General features: G+C 40.0%; 1 protein-coding gene across 1 annotated transcript; it reads right to left on the bottom strand.

The window, feature by feature from the left end:
• Positions 1-7,600: 7,600 nt before the first annotated feature.
• Positions 7,601-18,267, bottom strand: LOC132991867 (ATP-sensitive inward rectifier potassium channel 12-like). The gene is made up of 3 exons (XM_061060814.1): positions 18,021-18,267; positions 11,680-11,858; positions 7,601-10,187 (listed from the first exon to the last, which is right to left on the bottom strand). The coding sequence occupies exons 2-3, from the start codon at positions 11,769-11,771 to the stop codon at positions 8,546-8,548; spliced, it is 1,734 nt and encodes a 577-aa protein (XP_060916797.1). The 5' UTR covers positions 11,772-11,858; positions 18,021-18,267; the 3' UTR covers positions 7,601-8,545.
• Between the last annotated feature and the right edge of the window lie 5,148 nt (positions 18,268-23,415).

Below are 23,415 nucleotides of genomic sequence, written 5' to 3' on the forward strand. Positions count from 1 at the left end.
CTGCTTAAAAAAAACTCCCAGAATCCAAAGTGGTATCTCCCAATGACTTGTTTATAAATATCTTAAAAAGAACATCTGACTGTCTCATTTGAGAAGCTGCAACTGGAGAATGTTTGGAATTTGTTTTGTTGTTTAATTTCAAATGAATTACTGAGAGGGTTCATGAATTTTAACAGAAGTTTTCCAACTGATAGATGGTCTAACAGGAGCAGGCATCACCTCCTAACTCACCTGCTTGTTATAGAAAAAACAATAGAAAATGTACTGAACCTATTATTTAAGTTTTTAGTTTATCAAATTAACTTTTGTTGTGATTGATCCTTGTCCTTTTCTATCTCCTGTGCATGCAACAACTAATTCAAATGTTGGTTATTAAATTTGCCTGACCCCAAATAAAGAGATATGTTTAATGAAAACAAAAATGGTGTCCTGATTATTAAAGCAACATTAAAGTTTTACAAGAGCCGACGAGTCGAACCGATACAGGTTCTACGAGGGTAAACCAGGCACAGAGAGAAAGTAGCGCAGACGTCCCAATCATGAGTTCTCCTCTGAACATTTAATTAGCCTGTGTGAAGGAAAGAGAAAAGAGGGAGAGAGAGAGCCCGAGGCCGCTGAGGAAAAGATGTCCACATGAAAGAGTCTGTTGTTGTCGGAGCAAGAGAGAGAGAGATAAAAGGCAGCAGGACAGAAAGATGGATGGGATGTTACGGAGCAGAGAGCGAGAAACATTGAGATTTATGGCATTCATTCAATCACATTTTCTGATTTCTGTCAGTTTTTAGTTTTTGGAGCACCAGACAAACATGGGAAACCCAAGTTTGCTACCATTGAAAATGAATGTATGTCACGTGTATGTCTTGTAAATAGCAGATAAACAGAAGAATCACCTGCATATCAAACATGCAGACGTGCCGAGAGGAGCACAGACAGGTGTTCTCAGAAACTCAGACCAGACAGACAGGCTGGTGAGCAGACGGACAAGCGGAGGGCATTAATAATCAGAATCAAACCCTGCATAATGCATTCGACTGTGTGGCGGGCTCATGTGGGGTCACGTTTAAAACACAAGGAGATTTCCGACTGGCATGCTAGATTTGAATTTCATTTGAGATTTGAATTTGGTTCTTCGGGTTTTAGAAGACCACCTGGTCTCAGATCGACTGTTTGGTAATTACTTCACACACACACACACAATTACAATTCAGCAATATGCAACAATCACTGGAAGTAAGAGAACCAGAAATTGTCTGTCTGTTACAAATGGACACTGGAGGCCTCCTGCTTCAAGACTGAACCAAGGTCAAAACACCAAGCTCATCTTTTGTTTGACTGTTTGGAAAAGCTTGAAAACCTAGCTGTGACCACCGATGCCACTCTCAATGTAAACTACCGCAAGCAGCCATTTTGGTTAGCTTAGCATAAATATGATAATAATGACTTCATTTGTATCGCACTTTTGAAAAAACAGGGGTTTATTTTTGGAAGTGCTTTGACATTTGTGCAGAGGCAAACATAACAACAAACATAAGAAACCCAAACAACAACAACAACAACAGAGCAACCCACGGAAGAGACACACAGCAAAAACCCCAACAGGGAAAGAATCCAAAGAACAAAGAACCAAACATCATCAGAATTCAAGCAAAAATAAAACTCACGAAGCTCGTGAAATTCTTAAAACTCAAAAAAATTCAGGCAACACAAATATGTCAATGAAATTATGTCAAAACTGCCATGGCTCTGACTGAAGGAAACAAAACCCAACCACAAAGAAGCCCCTGAAGCTCAATTTTTTTTAACATGCTTTGTCTAATTGTAAAAAGAATTTGTTGACTCTTGACTGGAGGTGCTGGAGGAGAGCGGAGGCTTCAGGACAGCGGAGGTGTCGCCAAACAGCACTTTGTTTTGGTTTAGTGCTGGTGCACAAGGTGTCAAGGGCAACATCTACAGGATCAAAAAAGTCGCACATTCTTCCTTAAAGCAAACACAAGTGTTTTCCGAAATAGCTTAATATCTTTATTATGTCAAATGATGTTGTCATTTTTAGTGTTGTATGTTTTTGTTTACATTAACAGCATTGCCATGAAATGCAGGATTTAATTGTATACATCCAAACTGGTATAAATCTTAAAACTTATTTGTATTTTTTGCTTTTGAAAGCAAACCAAAAATGCCGCTGACAGCCCGTGACAGAGTTGCAGGACTGACGTAAATTAAAAAAAAAAAAAGGTCAGACAGACTGGGGAATCAGACAGAAGCACCCAGAAGATGTTTGCCCTGTGGTGCTTCCCAGCCTGCTTCTGTCAGGCCTCCTCCGCTGAAGCCGAGCTGTGGTTGAGCAGCTAACAATGCTCCTCTGTCCAATTCGCTGCGAGCTGCTTCACGGCTCCACAACACACAACAGCTCATTATGCAGCCAGAGATCCCCCGGCCACAGCTCCCAGCGTCTAAATGCTGTCCCCTGCCGAGCGCACACACTGTCACCAGCACTCTGGTTGCACAGCCCGAGGCCGCAAACAGCCAGTGAGGCCAGAAAGGGCACCCAGATGTACAGGGTGTCACACACATGAAAGCACACGCACACACTCACACACTTAACCTACATGGGGATGAACACACACCACCTTATTAGGCCCGATCCTAGTCGGCCATTAGCATCTTTAACAGAAGTCACAGAGGTCACCCAGCTGCTCTCCCTCACCGGCGCTGATGACAGGGGGGTGTAACGGTGCGGTTAATTAACCAGCATCAGAAACGAGCGCGAGACGAGATGACAGCAGGAGGAGAGAGAGAGAGATAGCACAGAGGGGAAATTGATGGTTAGAGAGGACGAGAGAAGATCGGTTGATTTGATTAGTGGAGAAAAAGATGAGTGAGGGGTTTACCTATCATTCAAAGTGATCTGACCAATACGTTTTCTCCTTGCTCGGTCTTGTGAGGATTGTAAAGACGGCAATAAAAAAAGCAGCAGGGGGAATTAGAGCATGACATCACACCTATTATCAATCATGTTAATGAGGATCAGTGGCTCAGAGGTTAGTATCTTTACTTCACAGCAAAACAGGCCAAGGTTTGATCCTTCCTGTGTGGGGGCATGGCTTTGCCTTCAGTGTATAAAATATGGACGTAGTGTCAGTGACGTCACCCACTGGTTTACGGAGAGGTGTTCAAAGCTGAACCATGGCAGACGAATCTTGGAAATGCTCTCTCAACTTCACTTTCAATCAATCTAACAACAGGCAGAGAGGTGGGCTTTAAGCTTCCTGGCAAACAACTACAACATACCACCTGTCGGTAAACTCAACCACGCCCCTTATTATGCAAACGTATGAGCAACTCGTATTCCTAATAATACAAAAAAGATGAGTTATAGAAAAAAATCATCCTCTGACTCTGCACAAATAAAGAAATGAGCTGGTCTGAACAAAGAAGGTGTTTGAACGAGGCTGTAAATATGTTTATTTCTGCTGTCAACAAGAAGTAAACACTGGGTCGGGGGGGCTTTCCTGGGCTTTTGCAGCCAGCCTCAAGTGGACACTCGAGGAACTGCATTGGCTTCACCGGGGGTTGCTGCTTGTTGAAGCAATCTGCTGCCTCTGCTGTGCTTCTTACTATGGCAACCTTATTTCTCCAAAGGGGATTAAAGGTTACGTTTGCTTTTTTAAGTTTGTCTGCGAAATGATTTAATTCAAGTCAACTGTATTTCATCACAGTTCACTTTACAATAATTAGACAAAGAGAAAGATGCTAAAAAGGACGTTATATAGAGTATTGTGTGTATGCACCTTTTTGGTGAATACAAGTAAAAAAAAAAAAATCAAATCAAATCAAATCAAATCTTTTTTTTTTTTTTACTCTCAATTATTAAAACATTATAAAAAGTCTTGTCTTTTAAGTGTTCACCCCATCTCAGTGGTCGTGTATGTCTATGTCATTTTATTCTTAAACTTTTTTTTAACTCGTCATTGAATACCTCTTTGGCTTACGTTCAGGGTTACCGTTCTTTTTTTTTGATGAAAAAAAAAGTGTATGGTCACATTGTGGTTTCAGGAAGATAATAAGAAAAAGAAAGGTATACTTTCCCAAACTGTGTGTAAAAGAGTCCATAAAGTCCATAAAAGAGTTTTTGACCTTCTTATACGAACTTGGACTAGTTGTCCAATGAGCAAAGAAACTTCACAATTATTGAAATACCATCAGTTTCTATCATATTGCAGCCATGCTACAGCTGGGTTAAATACAAGGTAGACATACATTTTTAAAAATAGTTTTTATATATTATTAAATATTGTATTATAATAAAGTGATACGTGTATCTTATGATGAAGACCAACATTTGCATCAACGTTAAAATAATATATGTTAGTGGACAACAGCAGCACTGTGGCTCAATGCAATGTCACCGTTCAACCACATGAGGGAGCTTGAACAACAGGCAGAAACACTTGGTGCTCTGATGGACTTCAGGACTTCTGAAGTTTGTTATACGTCAGTCTCCATTTTGCACTGAGCCTCTTATTCCTCTTAAAGTCTTAAATTGACTATCACTGGGTCAGAGTTTGCCTGAGTGACCTAACGCTCATTTGTCTTTTTATTTATTTTTATCGGCCTTTTATTCTCTGGGATGATTAACCAGAGACCAAACCAGACTGTAATATTGTATTTATGTCATTTACAAGTGATATTTGTTTTTATCGTTGGGTCTATTTTAATGCCTTTATTCAGATAGAGTCAGAATACAGGGCGAGAGAAAGAGCCAGGAATGACATGCAGGAATGAGGCCGCAGGTCAGAGATGAACCTGTACACGGGGCACGCGAACTAACCGCTAGGGCAACATGGCGCCCCAGATTGGGGTTGTTTAGTCTGTCCTTGTTTCCACGGTGGATTAACCGGTTTAAGAGCTCCTGGTTGGAAAAAAGTTATTGTTTGGCCCATGCTACATCCAAGTTTCTAATAGGACGACTCAGCACAGTGTCGAGATCAGCTCCATTATCTTTTGTGTAATATGTTGTCGATGGCTGCCTCGCACAAAGGTTCATTGGAAGATTATCTTCTAATAAACCAACACTAAGTCATAAAAATGTCTACCAATGAGAACTTTGGCTTTAGAGATTTGGACAGTTCTTTGGCAGATAGTTTGATTTAGTCTTTTGTTGCAGGTCAAACATTTCTGTCACCCCTTGATTCATGTGTCAGGGATTGAAATGTGAGAGAAATAAATATTAATGACTGAAAAAAGGACAGAAGTTTGTGTTATTTATTAAAAGAACAACACTCATAATCTATTTCAGCTTGATTGGTCTTTTTTTTTTGGATAAAGTTTGAACAGATTTACTCGACCAAATCCATCATCGTAATCTGAATCTGAACCTGAGGTCGCACTGGACTTTGTCTGTTTGTTTTCTTTCTCTCATTCTGCCGGACTGGGTTATAAAGATTCTAATATTATGTGTTTTTAATGATAATGAGGCTATCACTGGATCAGTATCTCAACAAATGTGAAATCACATCTCTTCATAAGAGATAGAAAGTTCTATATAAAGTTAGATTTCTTGTTCAGCCCTGTCTGTTTTTGTTGGTATTAAGATAAACAACTATCAAGACTGCCTGACAAATAGCTTGTAGGTTATTCATAAAATAGAAAACAGTTTGTACTGTTTGCTTGACTCAGAGTTTAATAAAGTAAAGTCCCATAAGGGTGGGTCTGACATTAAGATAGCTTTAAACTGAATGGTTCACGATGTAATGTTAAATTTGATTTGTGACAGAAAAGAGTAATCATGAACAGGTTAGCCATCTGATTCTGTGGTAACTTATGTTATTATTGAGAAAGGAGCAGGTTTTATACGTTTTCTTCTTCCTGCTCCTGTTTGTTTGTTCATGGAGAGTGTATATATATTCAGACAAATATCAAATAATTTGGCTATGGTGTTATTGTGTTGGAAAACATTCACTGAAATACTGTGCAAATAAATAAAATATGAAACCTATGGGGGAGTGCAAGTACCACTGATGGCTCAATAACAAGAGTATGTTAGCTTTAGTATCAGCTAAATGACGTCACAGAGCAGCTGGGAATAAAACAGCTGATTAACTGTTAAATATCCGCTGTCCCGACCGCGGGCCGGAAGTGTGATTAGATATTACACGTAACTATACAGCTGCTGCTTATAAATATTGCACATGCCATGCCATACATCGCTAGAAAGCTAAGATTCACATGATTCCGAGTACCATGGAAATCATTTCGAGATACAATCCCTACAGCAGCCACAATCTAAGCATCTGTTAAGCCTACTGGAAAAGAAACACAAGTATCTACTGTCTTTAGACTTACCATTTTACTTACCAAACTGGTCATCATAGTATTCCAACAAAAACGGTCCTGCTGAATCAGCGTGGGTCCCCATGATCCAAATCCAGGAAAAGATTTAATCCAAACATATAACATCCATAAAGATCCACGGATTGATTCAAATTTGCCACCCAAGTTTTCGTCTTCCTTGTTATTGTGTAGGTTATTGGTGGTTACAGCTCAGAGGTGCATTACTGCCACCAACTGGACTGGATTGCGGCCCAGGAGATTAAAAAGTTAAAAAAAAAGGTCAGAAAGGCCTTCTAAATTCTTATTAGTAAATCAGTATCTCACATCCAAGTAAATAATCTCACTGTATGTTTTGTCTGCCGTTTTCTCAAATTATTCCTGAACAAGATGTCAGCGCGCACAGACGCTGCGGCTCAGAGCTCTCTATGTCAGGCATCTTCAGGCTCGCTCCAACAGTATGTCGTTGTTCTTGTACTGTCACAATAAAAATATCTTATCTTATCTTAATCTTGACAGTGAAATGTTGTGAGAGTTCCCGAGAAGGATTCAAGCCCCTAGTGGCAGGTAGTTTCTTGTATTTCGATGTTACATATTTTATTTTATTAAAACTTTATATTTTGACTTTCAACATCAATTTTACCTTTAAGTCCTCAAAGAAATACGCTTAAAGGATTTCAACGTTGCCTCTCTGTTATGTTACTTTTTAAAGTAAATTTTTTTACCCATGAATCAAAAGATTATTTCAGATCCTTTTTATGTTAGTTATTGAAGTAGATGTGATTAGTGGATATAGAAAGGGTCAATACTTGTTATTGATTCCTGTGTTTGAATATGAATTTTCACACTCTCTGTGTTATTTCAAAAACTTCAACTTCGCCCTTACCAAGGGTGGTTACCATTTTACTCAGGTCACTGGTGCGAAACATCCTTCCCCCTCCAAGGCAGGGCCACTGGTGTAGCATGTTCGGATACTACTACAAAGTACAGCAGACGCTAAAGGCTTATGTCAGTGCTGTAGTTCTGCAAACATATATATGGTTAACAGTGCTGCATGAATTAGAGCGATGATGTTATATCTATGGACTTGCTTTGTAATCCAGACGTGCTTCTTATGGAGAAAATAAAGGCATACATGCTTTGTCAAATGTCAAGGCACTTTAGGTTGTTGTGATCTTGTCTAATAAGAAACAGATGGTAGTTAGACCATTGAGAAAATATGCAATCGAGACTCAAATAAGACCATGACAGCGTTGACATGTTATTTATTGAGTTCTTTATTCATACAAAACAACAAACTGTTCCAAAGTGTTCGTATTCACTGATAAAAGAAGAATAAAGTGCTTGTTCATAATCCGTACATATATGTCAAACTGTTTTCATTCTGTTTTATGTTTAATTTATGGGGCGCCAGTAGCCGAGTGGTCAGTGCGTGCGTTCCATGTGTGGAGGCTTTAGTCCACCAAGCGGGCGGCCCCGCCAAAATCCAACTTTTGGCTCCTTTCCAGCAAGTCATTCCCCACACTCTCTCTCTCTCTCTCTCCCTGATTTCTGTCTCTATCCACTATCCTATCTAAAATAAAGGCATAAAAAGCCCAAAAATAAACCTTGAAAAAGATGTTTTTAGTTTATTATTTAATATGAAAAGTAACACAAATCAGGCAAGGAAGACAGATGATCAAAATACAGAAATAATTTATTTTTTACACAGAGAGAATGAGTGTGTTTAAGTTGAGCATTTGGTCATGTTTCCTTTATAATAAATAGATGTATTTCCTTTTAACAGTTACCTGTGTATGACGCATAATCATTTTAAAATCAAAACAAAGCATATTTACAAAAACTGAATGAAACCCAAGAACAAAAAGCTTGAATTAACATAGGATCACACTGTCATATTAAATAACACAATCAAACAAGATACCTCTTTGCAAGATACCTTGTGATTTGCGAGAGAAAAAAAAATGGTCGCCATTTAGAAGATGATGAGCTGTGCGTTGTCTGGATGCTGATGATACAACTGAATGTGCACCATATTTGAAATCTGTGCAAGTCATGGATATACGAGCAGTAGTCCTGCAGACACATCCTTCTTTCCCACAAGATTTACGGTTTGAATTGTGTCCTCCATCTTTGTGTTTTACATTAGCTCAATACTTTGGTTGGATGCACGCTGACAAAGAGAGGAAACAAATGGAAGGGCAACCATTACCATTGATTAAACTCCTGACTCTCTGCTGATGTATAAAGGGAGGGTGGGCTGTAGTCTGTCAAGGCTGATCTGATTCTCTGAGTCCAGAACACAAAGCATCTCCACCGTCTGTTCCTTTACAAACGTCTCTTTGAAACCCAAGTGAATGTCCTCTCTCATCTTTACCTCTCTGTCACTTCTTACAATCATACTGGTCGCCTCCTCTTTTATGTCCCCCTCGTCCTCGTCATCCCCACAGCACAGCGCCACCTCGTTCTCGTAGCAGAAAGCGCTGGGGGAGTGAGGGCCCAGTAGGTGGCGGGCTGCCCTCGGGGCGAATGGTGACGGAGACTGGGAATAACTTGAACTTGAGGATGATGACTCCCCCCCTCCTCGACCTTTCATCTGGCTCAGTTCCCTGGCACTGCAGTGAGGTGTAGATGGCACTTCGTAGGTCTTATGAAAGCGTGAATAGTCCACATGGTAGCGATCACCCTTCTCAAAGACCACAGGCTCAAAGCGGTGACCCCACAGGATTTCCTTGGCCAAGTATGAGCTACGGGCCTGAGTGGTCATAGCCGTGGCCTCCACCATCCCTTCCAGAATGACCACGATCTCAAATTCCTCCTTCTGCAGGTCTTTGCGACTCAAGTTATACAGTGGACTGTTCTTGTTGATCTCGTGAACCACCACCAGCGGCGATACCAGAAACAGTCGATCCAGCCCGTCGTCGTAGCCTACATCAATGTCTGTTTGCTCCATAGGGAGGTACTCGCCCTCTGCTGTCACATGTGGCTTAATGAGCTGAGCGCGAACATGAGCTTCGACGATGTGGCTCTTGCGCATGTTCCCCAGGCGCCACATCAGGCAGAGCTTACCGTCCCGAAGGGCGATGACAGCGTGATGCGAGAACAACAAGGTCTGCGCCCGTTTCTTTGGTCGCACCATCTTTGCCATGATGGTGCCGATCATAAATGAGTCGATAATGCAGCCCACAATGGACTGGACGACCACGGTCGCCACAGCAATGGGGCACTCTTCTGTGACACACCGGAAACCATATCCAATGGTAGTCTGGGTCTCTATGGAAAAGAGGAACGCGCCAATGAAACCCTGGATGTGGAGAATACACGGCCGCCATTCGTCTTTTTCTTCATCCGCGCTGCTTCGGGGATCGCCTTCCTTCACGGGAATACGAATGTTAAAGTCACCATGCGCGAGCGCCACTCCCCAGAAGATGATCCCAAACAACAGCCAAGAGAGGAGGAAGGTAGTGGTGAAAATGAGCAGCAGGTAGCGCCAGCGAATGTCCACACAGGTGGTGAAAATGTCAGCCAGGTATCGTCGTTGCTTATCCTCCATGTTGTTGAATACCACATTGCACTGACCGTTCTTTTTCACAAAGCGGCTGCGCAGGCGGCCGACGCTTAGATCCAGGCCCAGACGATACGATGGAGAATTACGGCAACTTTTGTGCATGATGGGCTCATTGGTCACCCTCAGAGACAAAGCCCCTCTTGTCTCGTCACTTCCTGGACACTCTTCACCATCTTCTTCATCCCGCATGCAGGCCCCCGACAGTGTCTGCTGAGCCAGAGGACTGTGGCCATTGTGGAGGCCCAGGCTGGAGATCTTGAGGGCATCTTCATCTGTGGAAACGATGCTGTATCTGCAAGAACAGATGGAGGAGATAATTAGTCCAGCAGAATCAACGTTTATTAAAAGGCTGCTTAAAGAGCCCATATTACGCCCTTTTTTGGGTTCTTATATTTAATCTATGTTCCTACTTTTGTACGTTCACAATAACTAAAGTCAGAAAAAAGTGTCTGTTTTCATGTACTGCTCCTCCTTGCTCCCTCTCCGCTCTGAGTCCGTCAGCTACACTCTGCTGAGCCCACACTGTTAGACCCAACGCGGGCCAAGTCTGCTCTGATTGGTCTGCCGATCCGCTCTGTCGTTATTGGTCAGTTGCTCAGCACGCTTCTCGGAAATTTCAACATGAGCTGCAGGGCTTGCCACAACGAGCCAACGGGCTTAGATCAGTGATCTCACACTGACAATGACGCCTCACTGACAAATTTGTATCGAGGGGGGCTAGAAACGAGCGTTACATGCGGCTAATGCTACAGCTAACAGGAGGACGTAGGAGAAGCCGCGTTTCCGCGGACTTTGAATTTTTGCACATAGATGTGCCTAAACATGCACAGGACACTTGGAAAACACACTAAAGGGCATATAAAACCAGAAAAAGCATAATATGGGACCTTTAATGAATATAGCCACTTCTGTCAAAGCCTGTGTCACTGGCAAAATAAACAACATCTTCTCAATGGCATTGGCTAATAACCAGCAAATGGTGCTAACATTAGCATTAATTCCAAGGACCACAAGGATTTGTTTTCATATAGTTGGGTAATATTGAGAGACAAAATACACGGCATTTTTAAAGAGATGTAACCTGACAACCCATGAGCAACCTATGTCGTTACGTAATGATGACAAAAGGACGCTGTGAGCTTGTTAGTTGAACGTGCAAGTGATTATTTTAATGTTGGTACTTGGATTGTTAAGATGCGATTGGATACTTGATGTGTGGGGGAGGGGTTGAGGGGTTATTTAATTGGATGTGATTCAACACTTGAAAAGACTAAACAGATGGAAAATGATGTGTTTATTTTGTGTTTTTAAATAATTTAACTTTTTAATGGCACTTAAAGTCAAGGGAGTCCCACAAAAGTCTTTAGGTCTTTTAAATAAAAAGTAAATGGCAATATATCATTCTTTTTTTTTTTTTAGATATTTTAATAAGTCTGCAAATGAAAATGTAAATAATAGATGAGTTGTCATCCAGATGCCCTGCAGCCATTTTCCAGAAGGTAAAATGTTAAATGATCTATTTGACAGCTCTCATGGACAGTGTTCATTTTTCACATGCTGGCAACCCAAATTATTTTTTTTTAAAAAGGGCTAACAACTGTTCTATTAAGGAATAGAGGATGATTAAAGACTTTAGATATATTTTCATGTAATGGAGATTCAGCTGCTACTCATGGGTAGTCAGAAGTTCAAAGTATCCTAAAAAACCCAAGCGTCCCTTTTTCATTCCTCCAATAAAGCCGTTGTAACCATTGGCATAGTTTTTATTATTCAACCTCTCTTACCTGTTGACTCGCACCGCTCCCATGGCACCGGTGATCATCAGGCTGTGTCTGCGAGGGCAGTAATGTAGGTTGGGGCGGGCAGTTCCAACCATTAAAGTACTGTAGCTGGACAGGGAGGCAGTAGGAGCTCAGGTCTGTCTTGTGTTTGTTAGCAGCGCTGCCTCCGTATGATACATTTTCTGCAAACAAGGAGAGCAAAGGGGATATTTCTTCACTTATCACGACTGATGGTATACCATATTTAAAAGAAAACAAAGTGTAAGAACATCTGGTTCATTTTTAGACCCACTAAATAATCTACGAGCTGATAAACCTCTGATGCTTTGAGTTCCTATTTTTGGGAGTCATAAGCAACTTAAAGGGTATCCATTAGCATTTCTGTCACTTTTGTGGAAGAATAAAAACCTTCTACCTTTAAAAAAATAAAATATGCCAAAAATTGTTCTGCAATATACAAATTAAGTTTTGACCAACAAGCTAACCTCTACGTTTGCTGCCATGTTTCTGCACAAGATATCATCAAGTCTGTCAACATGTCAAGTTGTATCCTAATTTCCCACTGACTTGAGTGAGCTTTCAAAGGAATTCTCTCAGTTGCTAAATCTCTCTGTTGACATTGACGATGTGAGCATGCTAACATGTTCACATTGTCGATCTCAGCATGCTAACATGTTCACATTGACGATGTCAGCATGCTAACATGTTCACATTGACGATGTCAGCATGCTAACGTGTTCACATTGTCGATGTCAGCATGCTAACATGTTCACATTGTCAATGTCAGCATGCTAACGTGTTCACATTGACGATGTGAGCATGCTAACATGTTCACACTGTCGAGGTCAGCATGCTAACGTGTTCACATTGACGATGTGAGCATGCTAACATGTTCACATTGTCGAGGTCAGCATGCTAACGTGTTCACATTGACGATGTCAGCATGCTAACATGTTCACATTTACAACGTCAGGGTGCTAACATGTTCATATTGTCGATCTCAGCATGCTAACATGTTCACATTGACGATGTCATCATGCTAACATGTTCACATTGACGATGTAAGCATGCTAACATGTTCACATTGTCGATATCAGCATGCTAACATGTTCACATTGTCGATCTCAGCATGCTAACACTAAAGTGGCAGGCAGTGTTTATTATGGTTAGCTTTGTTTAATAGCGCATAAAAAAGCCCAAAAATAAATCTTTTAAAAAACAACTTTGTTGAATGTGTGCACGCTAACATTTGTCAATAAATGTAAACCAAGCACAGCTGAGGTTGATGGGAATGTCATTGCTTTTATATGTGTTTGTTCATTAACCAAAATTAAAACTTTGTCCTTTTTCTGGCATCAGATAGACTGTTGAAGAATCATCACAGTTATTATTTTATATTTGTTATGTTTTTTTTTGTTGGTGACAGATATAGTATACATAGAAGAAACAGCCATCCAGTGCAAGCATCATAGTGTTCATAGTGAACCCATCCCTAGGAGGGTTTCTGTGTATTAGAGTTCACCCTGAGGGGGGGCAGGAACTAGATTTCACAGCTCATTCAGTAATTGTTGGGAAATCTCCCTAAAAATTAAAAAAGTTCATGGTTTCAGAATAGAGGAAAAGCCTGGGATAAAAACCGATGTGTCCTTTGTAGACCATGAGTATCTATGAAAGAAATCAATAGCCATTATCAGAAAGTTGTAGATATATTAGTGTGGATAATAGTTGTTAACTGACTGACAGGATAATGCGATCCAATAGAGCTATGACGCCTGCCTGGTGAAAAGTCCGAATAATCAAAAATCTCTCTGCAAATTTTAGCCCTGCTCTAATGCACGGGGCAGACCAGACAGTTTTGTGTAACGCAAGCTCATTGATCGGGGCCTTGCTAGTGGTTAGCCTTAGGGACCTTCAGGCCAACCAGGGGTGGAAAACCAGACAGGCAGTGGAAGGGACACAGGTCTAAAAAAGAGATGAATCAGTGGTAATCTACTGTTAGAGGAACAATTGATCTGCTGTTTGGCCTGATGACAAGGTTGGAGGGTGCGTGGCTTATTATGTCAGCACGCCGGGGGAACAGGAGAACCAAAAAGCACCGGGTTGCATAACCGATAGAAGACAACCACACGCAAGGCAAAATGGCACCAGCGCTCTGTGTGTTATTCTGAGTGAATCACTTTGGCGGTCAAATCAGTTTAAAGGGCTGCGTCTTGGGGGACATTTCAGACAAGTGCTTTTTAAAAGTCTTTGTTCAATATCGCTGTCACAACAACAACAAACACAAGCACATAGAAACACAGCTGCACACAAACACACACGTACAGATTTGATGAGATTTGATGTCATGTAATGTGTGCTACCCTCGTGTGTGTGTGTGTGTGTGTGTGTGTCATCCTTCCAGACTCTTTTTTTTCTTCCTGTTACACCAAGGACAGATGTTACGAACTGGCTGCTGATTGGCTGGATGAGGAGCGATTTGGATGGGATAATCCCAAAAGGGCAGATGATTACGTCAGCTCAATGACTTCCACAGCTGGAGGAAAGAGTCCTCTACGTGGAACACAACATTTTTTCTCACAGAGTCTTTGAAGACGGCAGCCAATACGCCGGGCCACTCAGGTCAGCACGACGTCAGTGCCAGCAGCACCGTGTGTGTGTGTGTGTGTGTGTGTGTGTGTGTGTGTGTGTGTGTGTGTGTGCGAGCAGAACCACACAACACACAGTTCACATGTTTGTCTGTATCAACTGAAACTGTTGAGCATGCTTTCATAAGAACGCTTGTTTGTTGTTTGACATGTTGGTATTGTATTTTCTTCCAAGCCTTAATGTTAGTATCGATTTCAAGCCGATCATTTGATACACTAAAAAAGCCTCCTGTTCTTTTGCACAGGCCAGAAAGAAAAAAATCTGTTGAATCAATGGATATATACCTCATAAATTCTTGTGTATGTTTAAAATAAGTTGTGCTGGGACAAGGAAAGGAGGGTTAATAAAATTGACTTGCTTAAATGTATTCTGGTTGAAGCTTATTTTACCTGCTACTCTAACTCAGCCTGTTTCATCAGCAATATTCACAAAATTAGTTTGATTTTTATCTTTTTATTGTTACCAGTAAAGAGGACAATCGGAAAACAGAATGAAAGTCTAATTAAAATGGCAAACTAAAAATAAATTGGCAATTTCTCAAGGCTGTAATCAAAGGAGTATTTTGTCTGTGTTGTTCCACAACGTTGTAAATGATTGTATAATTCATTCCATTGTATTGGGGGATAAAAGAAAGTGCGCCGTGTTATTACTAAAAAAAAAAAAAAATAAATAAATTAAAATCATCTTAGTTGATTTTCACACAAATAAAACTTCAAAATCTCTTCATAGCAGCCACCTGCGTACAGCTGGTGAGGACATTACACAAAGCTGTGCTCAGCTGAATAGGTTCAGTTTCTGTTGCACTGTTTGGGAGGTGTTGAATGAACTCTCTTTTTGTCTACCAGCCTGGCGAAAATAGGGAAAATATCTGATAACACTGTATAATAGTAATGTGCTGTACAGTTACATAATTTTATATACAAAAAACAAAACAAAATAAAGCAGGCCACATAGTTCCTTCCTGTATGTTTAGCTACACTCAATGTCCACTTACTATAGTTTGGCTTTCAGACCCACATAGACCAGAAGGTGTTGAAGAGTGTCAGGTAGAAGTCAAACCAGGCAAACTCTCTTTTATAGCTTCATAAACGTCTGTCACATGCAGAACTTTGAGATGGAAAGCTAAAACATCAACTACAAATCTGTCATGTGTTGCACTCAGATGCTAAACAGCATCCATGTTAAAGCTTTAATGTTGTTTGTTTTCTTATCTGTGACCCATCAAGGACTCATTAACCACACTTGATTCATGCTATGTTTACATCTACGTAGCCTGGAGCTAAAGTTAGATTGTTTTGTTTTACAAATGCTCATGAATGTAAATCTGTTTGCCTCCAACTGTAATCAGTTTATGCCTTGCTGAAACATTTTTCTTTCTCAGATAACAAAGATCCCCATGGGCGAGAGTGGCAGTAATTAATGGTTGATCGTAGATACAGTTTTAGCCGTCTCCATAGGAACCTCTCAGCACTTTCTTTGGGGATGATTTGCAGTGATGTGTATGTGGTGATGGTTTAAGCACGAGAGGCAGATCTGCAGATCAGCCACAAATAAAGATTCCTCTGGTGACACAGTGTGAGACCCTAAGACGAGCACTCATGCTCTTCTTTGAATACGTCAGACGAAATATACTGACGTATGGTATAATCCAATACAAAGGAGAGGATGGAGGAAGCCCTTATCAAATAGCAGATTACTTCATCCCTTAATCTCCAAATCCAAACAATACCAAAGGTGGATGGTATTTGCTGTGTGACCTGGCTTAAGTCCTTATGTGTAATCTGAGATCTGATGATAGGAGAAGGGGAGGGAGGGGGATAAGACAGAAATAAAGAAAATAAAACAATCCACAAAAAAAAGAAAGATACTAAGAAAATTCAAAGAGAAATAAAAAATATAGCTCAATAATTTGTAAAGTATGGGATTTGGAGGTATTGGGTCATCCCGTTTGAAATGGTGTCAGAATGGATACAGATTAGGATGACGAGATTATTACGTCAGAGAATGTTACTACAACGCTTAATGCTATTTACAAAACGGGGAGAAGTACATGTCATAGGCGTGACCAAGAACAATCTATAATCTCAAAAAAAAAAAAAATTCACATTTTACAAAGGCGAAAGACGGTGTGCAAATTTGTGAGAGAGTTGCGATTGGTCATGCTCTGCTGTTTGGAGGTGTTTGTTTTATGTCTTCATCTTTCATTTTTCTGTTTCTTTGTACAACACATTGAAGGAGACATTTAAAAAAAGGGCCTTTATGTTTCTCAGGACAGCTGCTGGTCCACAAGCTGCCCCGTCCTACAGATGAGCAAAAAAAAAAAGGGATTTTTGTGCATTGTCAGTTAGTGTGAATTTATTTTGAGAAGACCTTATTTCCCCCTACACACACACACGCACGCACACACACACACACACTCTCAACCACACACACCGACGAATCATCAAAACGACACTGACCTAACCGTGTGCAAAAAAAAGGTGAAACGAAGGTTTTGAATTTCACTAAAGTCTGAAGCTCTGTGCTTCAACCTTACTTCCACTGGTGTCTACTTTGTACTTCTACTACAGCCACATTTCAGGGAAAAATATTTTAGTTTTAATTCAATTAACTTTTTATTTTTAAGGCAACTTCCTTTCATATAAAAAAAACATCAGATTATTATATGATATAATATTTTTTAACTAAATAGTGATTTAAATTTTTCTCCAAAAATGTTAAAATAAACAGATTACATACTATAAAAATATTTTGCATGATGATTGACTTTAATATTCCAATTTTGAAGATACTGAACAAAAACAATGCACATGTAATAACTTCTGACTGGAGTCCTTAAAAACCCCAACAAATAACTGTAAAAAATGAACAACAAAGCAGATAAACACTTTTTTCTTCGAGATGTCATCTTCAATAATCTGATGTTAGTGATTTTATGGAAGTTATATTTAATACGCACGTCACAAAAATAAAAATAAACGTGCGTTTGTCTCCTTTGAAATGGCCGACAGAGCAGCGCCTCCACCCTGACCGTGTGTGATTGTTAGGCCAGAAATGTGTCTCACATGTATGTTGAAAACCACGCAGCTCAAAGTGAAGTTTCCATCTTTGCACATGCATCACTGCAGTAGGAAGTTTTAAATGCCAATCAATGGCTCACGCAGTGCGAGCAGAAGTTATGACGGGGCAGTTTGCAAACTAAGCACCAGCTGTGACGTGTGTTGGTTTCATTGAGGCCACAGGAGCTGTCCAGTGCTGAAAATCAATCTGAAGCCTGCAGGAATAATCGACAGCTGGGAGTGGAGAGGGGTGGGGCATGGTGGGGCATGGTGGGGGGGGGGGGGGGGGGGGAGCTGAAAACTACCCTAACCTTGAAAATGATTTTGGCCTTTAAAATTTTTTCCCCTATCTGTTTACACTCTGCACACTTTTTTTTTACAGTCGACTTACTCAGCCACATGAACGTTTTAAGGATTGATTGTTTTGTTTCTGAGTATTTAGTGAAGTAGGCAGAACATGGGTAGAAAACCTCTGCAAAACTTTTTGGGCTTTTTCAGATTTAAAGTTCAAAGTAACTTAAATTTAATCAATACAAAATTCAATAAATCCTGTTATGGATTATTAGTTGGGTTTTTAAATATCCCATGTGATGAAAACAGACAAACACAAAAAGAGAATATGACGATATAATCACTCACCCAGGTGTTACTGCAGACTGAATCACTTGAACACTACCATTGGTTTCATCCTCATAGGAAGCTGTTCTCAGTTGGCACCGTCCTCTCTTCTTTTCTTCCTCCTTTTCCATTAATAGAAAAACGCTTTCTCAGTTAATCTGCTCCCAGTTTTCTCTTTCACAAACTTGTACGTGTCTCCAGTCTGAGCTCTGTCTTGCTGCTCCATGGTCCCTGTACGGATCGCTGCTGCCTGGTGGTTGCTGCCCGATCCTTGTGTGTGTGTGTGTATGAGAGAGTGAATGTGTGTGTGGGAGGGAGGGAGGGAGGGAGGGAGAGAAAGAGAGAGTGAGAGAGAGAGATCTGATTATGTTCCTATTTATATATGCTTTTGTTTTCCCTGGAGTGTTAGGATGTGGATTGTATAATTTAGACTTTAGCCCACTCAGACTGATACTTGCACTGACATCCAAAAAACACAACACAAGAGGAGACAACTGTAATCCTAATTTAAATCCAGTGGAGACTTGAAATTGTGTCTGAGGCATTATACAGGGATTGTATGTTTCTTGTTTCTTCAACTTTTTCTGATTTAATACCACTCTCCAATGACAAATTTAGCGTTTTCACATTTCTAAATAGAAACCGATTTATAAAATAAAAAATAAAAGAATATATAACCTCCATTTGTTTCTGACTTTTCATTAAAGACAGTGATGCATGTATTGCTTATTTTACTTTTTAATGTCTGTAGATGGAGCAGCACACATCAGCTTTTCAATGACCAGTCAACTTGGGCACCAAAGTCAGATATATCGATCAAACAGTTAATCATAGAATATTGCAATAAAAAGCTAAATCAACTTTAGAATTAAATTTCAGATTTGAGTTTATCTGAGAAGAAACTCCTGGAGAGGGGCAGGAGTGGTTGCAGAATCAAAAACCTGGGCAAGGGAAGAGTTGAGGAACACTATGGAGAAGGACTTTTGTTCAGCCTTAAGGAAGTTCTGGTGACCTATCTGAGAAGGAGAAAGAAGGGTGATGTATCATAGAGTGGTACAAGGAACACTTTAAGTCCCTTGAACCCAACCAACACAGATCCAGTCTTAAACTTACTTTGACCCTTTGCACAGGTTGCTCAGACAGACAAGAAGCTCCTCAGTGGCAAGGAGCCAGTTGACATTAGCTCTGAGATGCTGAAGACACTGGTGGTCTGTCTTTGCTGACTTGCCTCTTAAACGTCATGTGGAGGTCTGGGACAGTGGCTGGAGCAAGTTTGTGGTTCTAACATCTCTTCAGGATGTCTCTTGGGAACCTCTCTTTGGAAGTTTTCAGGAGACATCAAACTGGAAGGAGATAGACCAAGCATGCACAGGAAGGATAATATACCCCTTAAGGCCTGGGAATGTTTCTAGATTCAACAATAGGAACAATAGGAACGTGCAAAAAAAAGACTTATTTGACCATCTTATTTGATGGTTAAAGTTTCCACTTAACATTGACTATACAACCTTTCTACAGAGTCAGGAAGAGTAGGTGTCTCAATTTTATATTTTGGGAATACACAAAATTATTGCAATGTGAACCTTCATGAGTGCACAGCAAACAAGTAACAAGAGGAGACAGAAGAAAAATAATTGGTATGCAACCTCTTCTATATTGTAAGCCACCTTTAGACTGGTGAAACATCACCAGACCAACAACCACAATAACATAACAAGTTATATTAAAGTAAAGTTAAAAAGCCTACTACATCACAATTTTTTTAAGTGCACCATTCATCTTGTGCTCTGACTTGTCAATACAGGAATAGTTCAATAAAAGTGTCAAAAAACAGCGATGATGCTGAGACGTCTCTCAGCTCATTGTCATCCTTTCTTAGGCCTCAGTTCCTGCAATCCCATGCCAGGGAAGGTGATTACGTCTGAGTTATTTGAGTGACCTCACATGAGTGTGGTATGTCTGGTTAAACTCAGGTTACATAACTGTGATTTGTGTTTACTTTCTTTTGCAATTACTGCAACCTTCATTCGCCAAGAAACTCAAAGGGAGGAATTAACAACATGCGGGTTGACTGAAAGACACAGTAAATTTAGAGATGCAATCATCTAGTCTATCCAAACGAAATTAATCAGCGACTACTTGTAGTGGCGTCTTTTGTTTTTTTAAGTGAACTGCAAATTTCTTGCTGGTTGTAATCTCCAAAATGTGAAAGTTTTTCTTTGGTTTGCAACTTGCTGTCAAATAAAAAAAGGCTATTTTAAGAATTTTCCTTTGGGTTGTGTGACGCAGTCGTTAAAAACTTTTACATTTTTTTGCGAAATGAAAATTTGAGAAAGTCTTCTTATCAGTCTAAAAAACAGCTGTAGCTCTTCAGAAGAATCAGAGTTAAGATGTATTCTTGGAACCTGAGGATCCAGTTTTTTTTTTCTAAACATGTTCAATAAATAAATTGATTATTAATAATAATAATAATAATAATAATAATCAAATCTGTGTGTTGAATTAAAAAAAAGGACAGTTTTTCTGAAAACGAGTTAACCTTCTCGTTAATTCAGGAAAAAAAAATTCAGCACCTCTGAGATGACACGTGTATATCTACTGGCTTAAATGTCCAGTGGGTCTAAATGCTCTCATGGACTGAAGGATTTTCTTTTGGCAGCTATGGTTTTGTTTCGTGTGCCTGTTTGTGTGTGTGTAAGCATTCGTGCATCTATGTGTGTGTGTGGGGGTTTTTGTGTGTGTGTGTGTGTGTACGTGTGGGATGCTGAATAAATCTGGTGTGCTACCTTTGTGCCAAAATAATCTCTCCTGTTTTTGTTTCGGGTAAACGTTCATCCCAGAAATAGACCAAAGAGAGAAATGGCATCCAGAGAATTGCAGCCAGAAAGATTGAACACTATCATTGTTTTGATGAGTTAAATCATTAATAGATGAAAAACAGTAAAGTTGTTTGAACGCTATTGCCTCTAAATTGATTGATCATGTGTGCAGACAAGATATTTGATAAATAATTAATAATTAAGTCCAAGACAAATTTCCCCAAGGGGACAATAAAGTATCGTATCGTATTGTAATATCTTTTTGGGTTTAGGCCTATGGACAGTACTGAAACAGCTTTTGTCAAAGTTACAAATGGCTTTTTCCTTGCAGCTGACAAAAAAAAAAGATATTTCAATCCTTCTAGATTTGCGGCCAGCATTTGACACTCTGGATCACACCATCCTGCCTCAGCATCTTGAGCCTTGGGTTGGTCTCGAAGGGGCTGCTCTAAACTAACTGTGCTCCTTGGAAACTGCACATTATCTGTCTTTTTGTCAGCCAAGGTGTTCCTCAGGGATCAATTTTAGGTCCCTTACTGTTTTCCCTTTAAATGCTTCCTCTGAGACACATCATCAGTAAGTATAATGTATGTCACAATACGATAGTGCTTTGAACTTTTGTGTTACTTTTGATTCTGAACTCTTCTTCATTAATGAGATAAAAAAAAAAAAGGTTGCTCAGACAAAGTTGTCCATGCTTGTATTTTGTCACGGCTGGACTTCTGTAATGTCCTTTCCTCAGGGATATCTCAGGCTTCCCTACACCGACTTCAATTAGTTAAAAATGCTGATGATAACCACTTCAAGTAAACATGATCACATAACCCTAATCCTGGGCTAGGTGTGTTGGCTTTAAGGAGGGGGGGGACTTTCAAAGGTCTACATGACCAGGCCCCTAAATATATAATTTACTTATTAACTCCTTATGAGCCTAGGCACCCCCTCATATCAGCTGATCAGGGTTTATTGGTTTTACCCAGAGCCTGACTGAGGACAAAGGGTTGTCAGGCTTTTGCAGTCCGAGCTCCTAAACTGTGGAAAGACCTACCTGCTGAAATCCAGTTTGTTAACTCTGTGTTGGCTTTTAAATCTTCTTAAAACATGTTTAAAAAAAAGGCTTGTTTCTCTGTGTAAATTATTATGGTTTTCCATTCTTCATTTTCATTTTAGTAATCGAGTTTTCCTTTTAATGTGTACAATATATATATATTCAAACTGTAAATCACATTGTAATTTTTTTAAGAAAAGTGCGACATTAATAACGGTTATAATTATAACTCTTATTGATCCTGGCCGCACAGTGTTCACCATATACAATACGGCTTCATGGTTTCTTTTTTCAGACCTCTTTGAGAAGTTATTGCAAATCAGACACAACTCTTTAGTTTCCATGGAAACCTTATTCTTTCCTTCCATCTGTACTTTTCCCAGCACATAAATACACATGCACGCTCTCTATCTCCACATGGTTTATTTTTAAAAGTCCTGTCTTTGTAGTTTCATGAGACAACAGGTGGGTGTTGTTTGGCGTAGGTGGGGACGTTGGGGCACAGTCATATAGGACTGAGTTTTAAGTGTGGGCACAGGTTAGAGGTGAGGGGATTAAATAAGTGGGCACACAAAGGGAGTGGGTGGGCTGAGAATAACTCCCAGTTGGAGGAACATAATGTCCTCCATGTAACGGGTGTGAAGGAAGTTGTTATTGTTGTGCTAAAAAGTAAAAGGCAGCAGTTTGACCATTTATGTACACAAAGTTTTAAAGTGACAGTTGGGAGGAACTTGAACTAAACAGCAGTATCGTAAAAATTAATGAATTTGTATTTTAAAACATAAATTCTATTAAAAAAAATGTTGCTGAGGGTGTTAAATGATTCAGTGAGATGTGAAGCTAAGAAGGTGAAGGAAAGACCGCCCTCACTGCCTAGCTGTGTGTAAAAATATCAGGTATCTAGGGGGCAGATATTTATGTATTTCAGTGACATGTTTAGCTAAAGGCGCCTCTGTATTTATTTCTCCATAAGGACAGTCCCTCCCTCCATCCATCCAGCACACTCACACTGACATGTTGTCCCAGAGCATTCCTTCTGTAGGTGATCAATGACACAAATCACCTCCATTATGAGAACTTCACTGTTAGTCATTTGTTTGATATGATAAGCAGATGATGGGAGCTATTTTCTGTAGTGTTTGTCGCCTCTGCGGCCCTTCTTGATGACTCCCCCTCGAACGCTAGGAGAGCCAGTTTACTCAGGAGCAGGTGGACACCTCATTACTCACTTTGAGAGCTGATCCAGGTCAACGTGTTTTAAGTAAACTAGGCCGGAAGAGGCAATAGGACAAAAGGAGATTTGTAATGATTCCCATATTCATACATACTCAAAATAAAAATAGGCCGTAATTCTGTACCATTTTATAGTGACACTCCTGCAGGAAAATAAAACACACAATACTGACTCCAACAACACACAGCACATATTTGGGGAACTATGTGTCAAAGTCAGTGCAGCGTATATCTCTTTAAAGGTAGGGTTAAAAACAAATTCAAATGGTATTACAATGCTGGCTAAATGTAACAGAAGTTTTAACTAAGTAGGTAA

Source organism: Labrus mixtus, chromosome 2 (assembly GCF_963584025.1).
Source record: "Labrus mixtus chromosome 2, fLabMix1.1, whole genome shotgun sequence".
NCBI classification, from domain to species: Eukaryota; Metazoa; Chordata; class Actinopteri; order Labriformes; family Labridae; genus Labrus; species Labrus mixtus.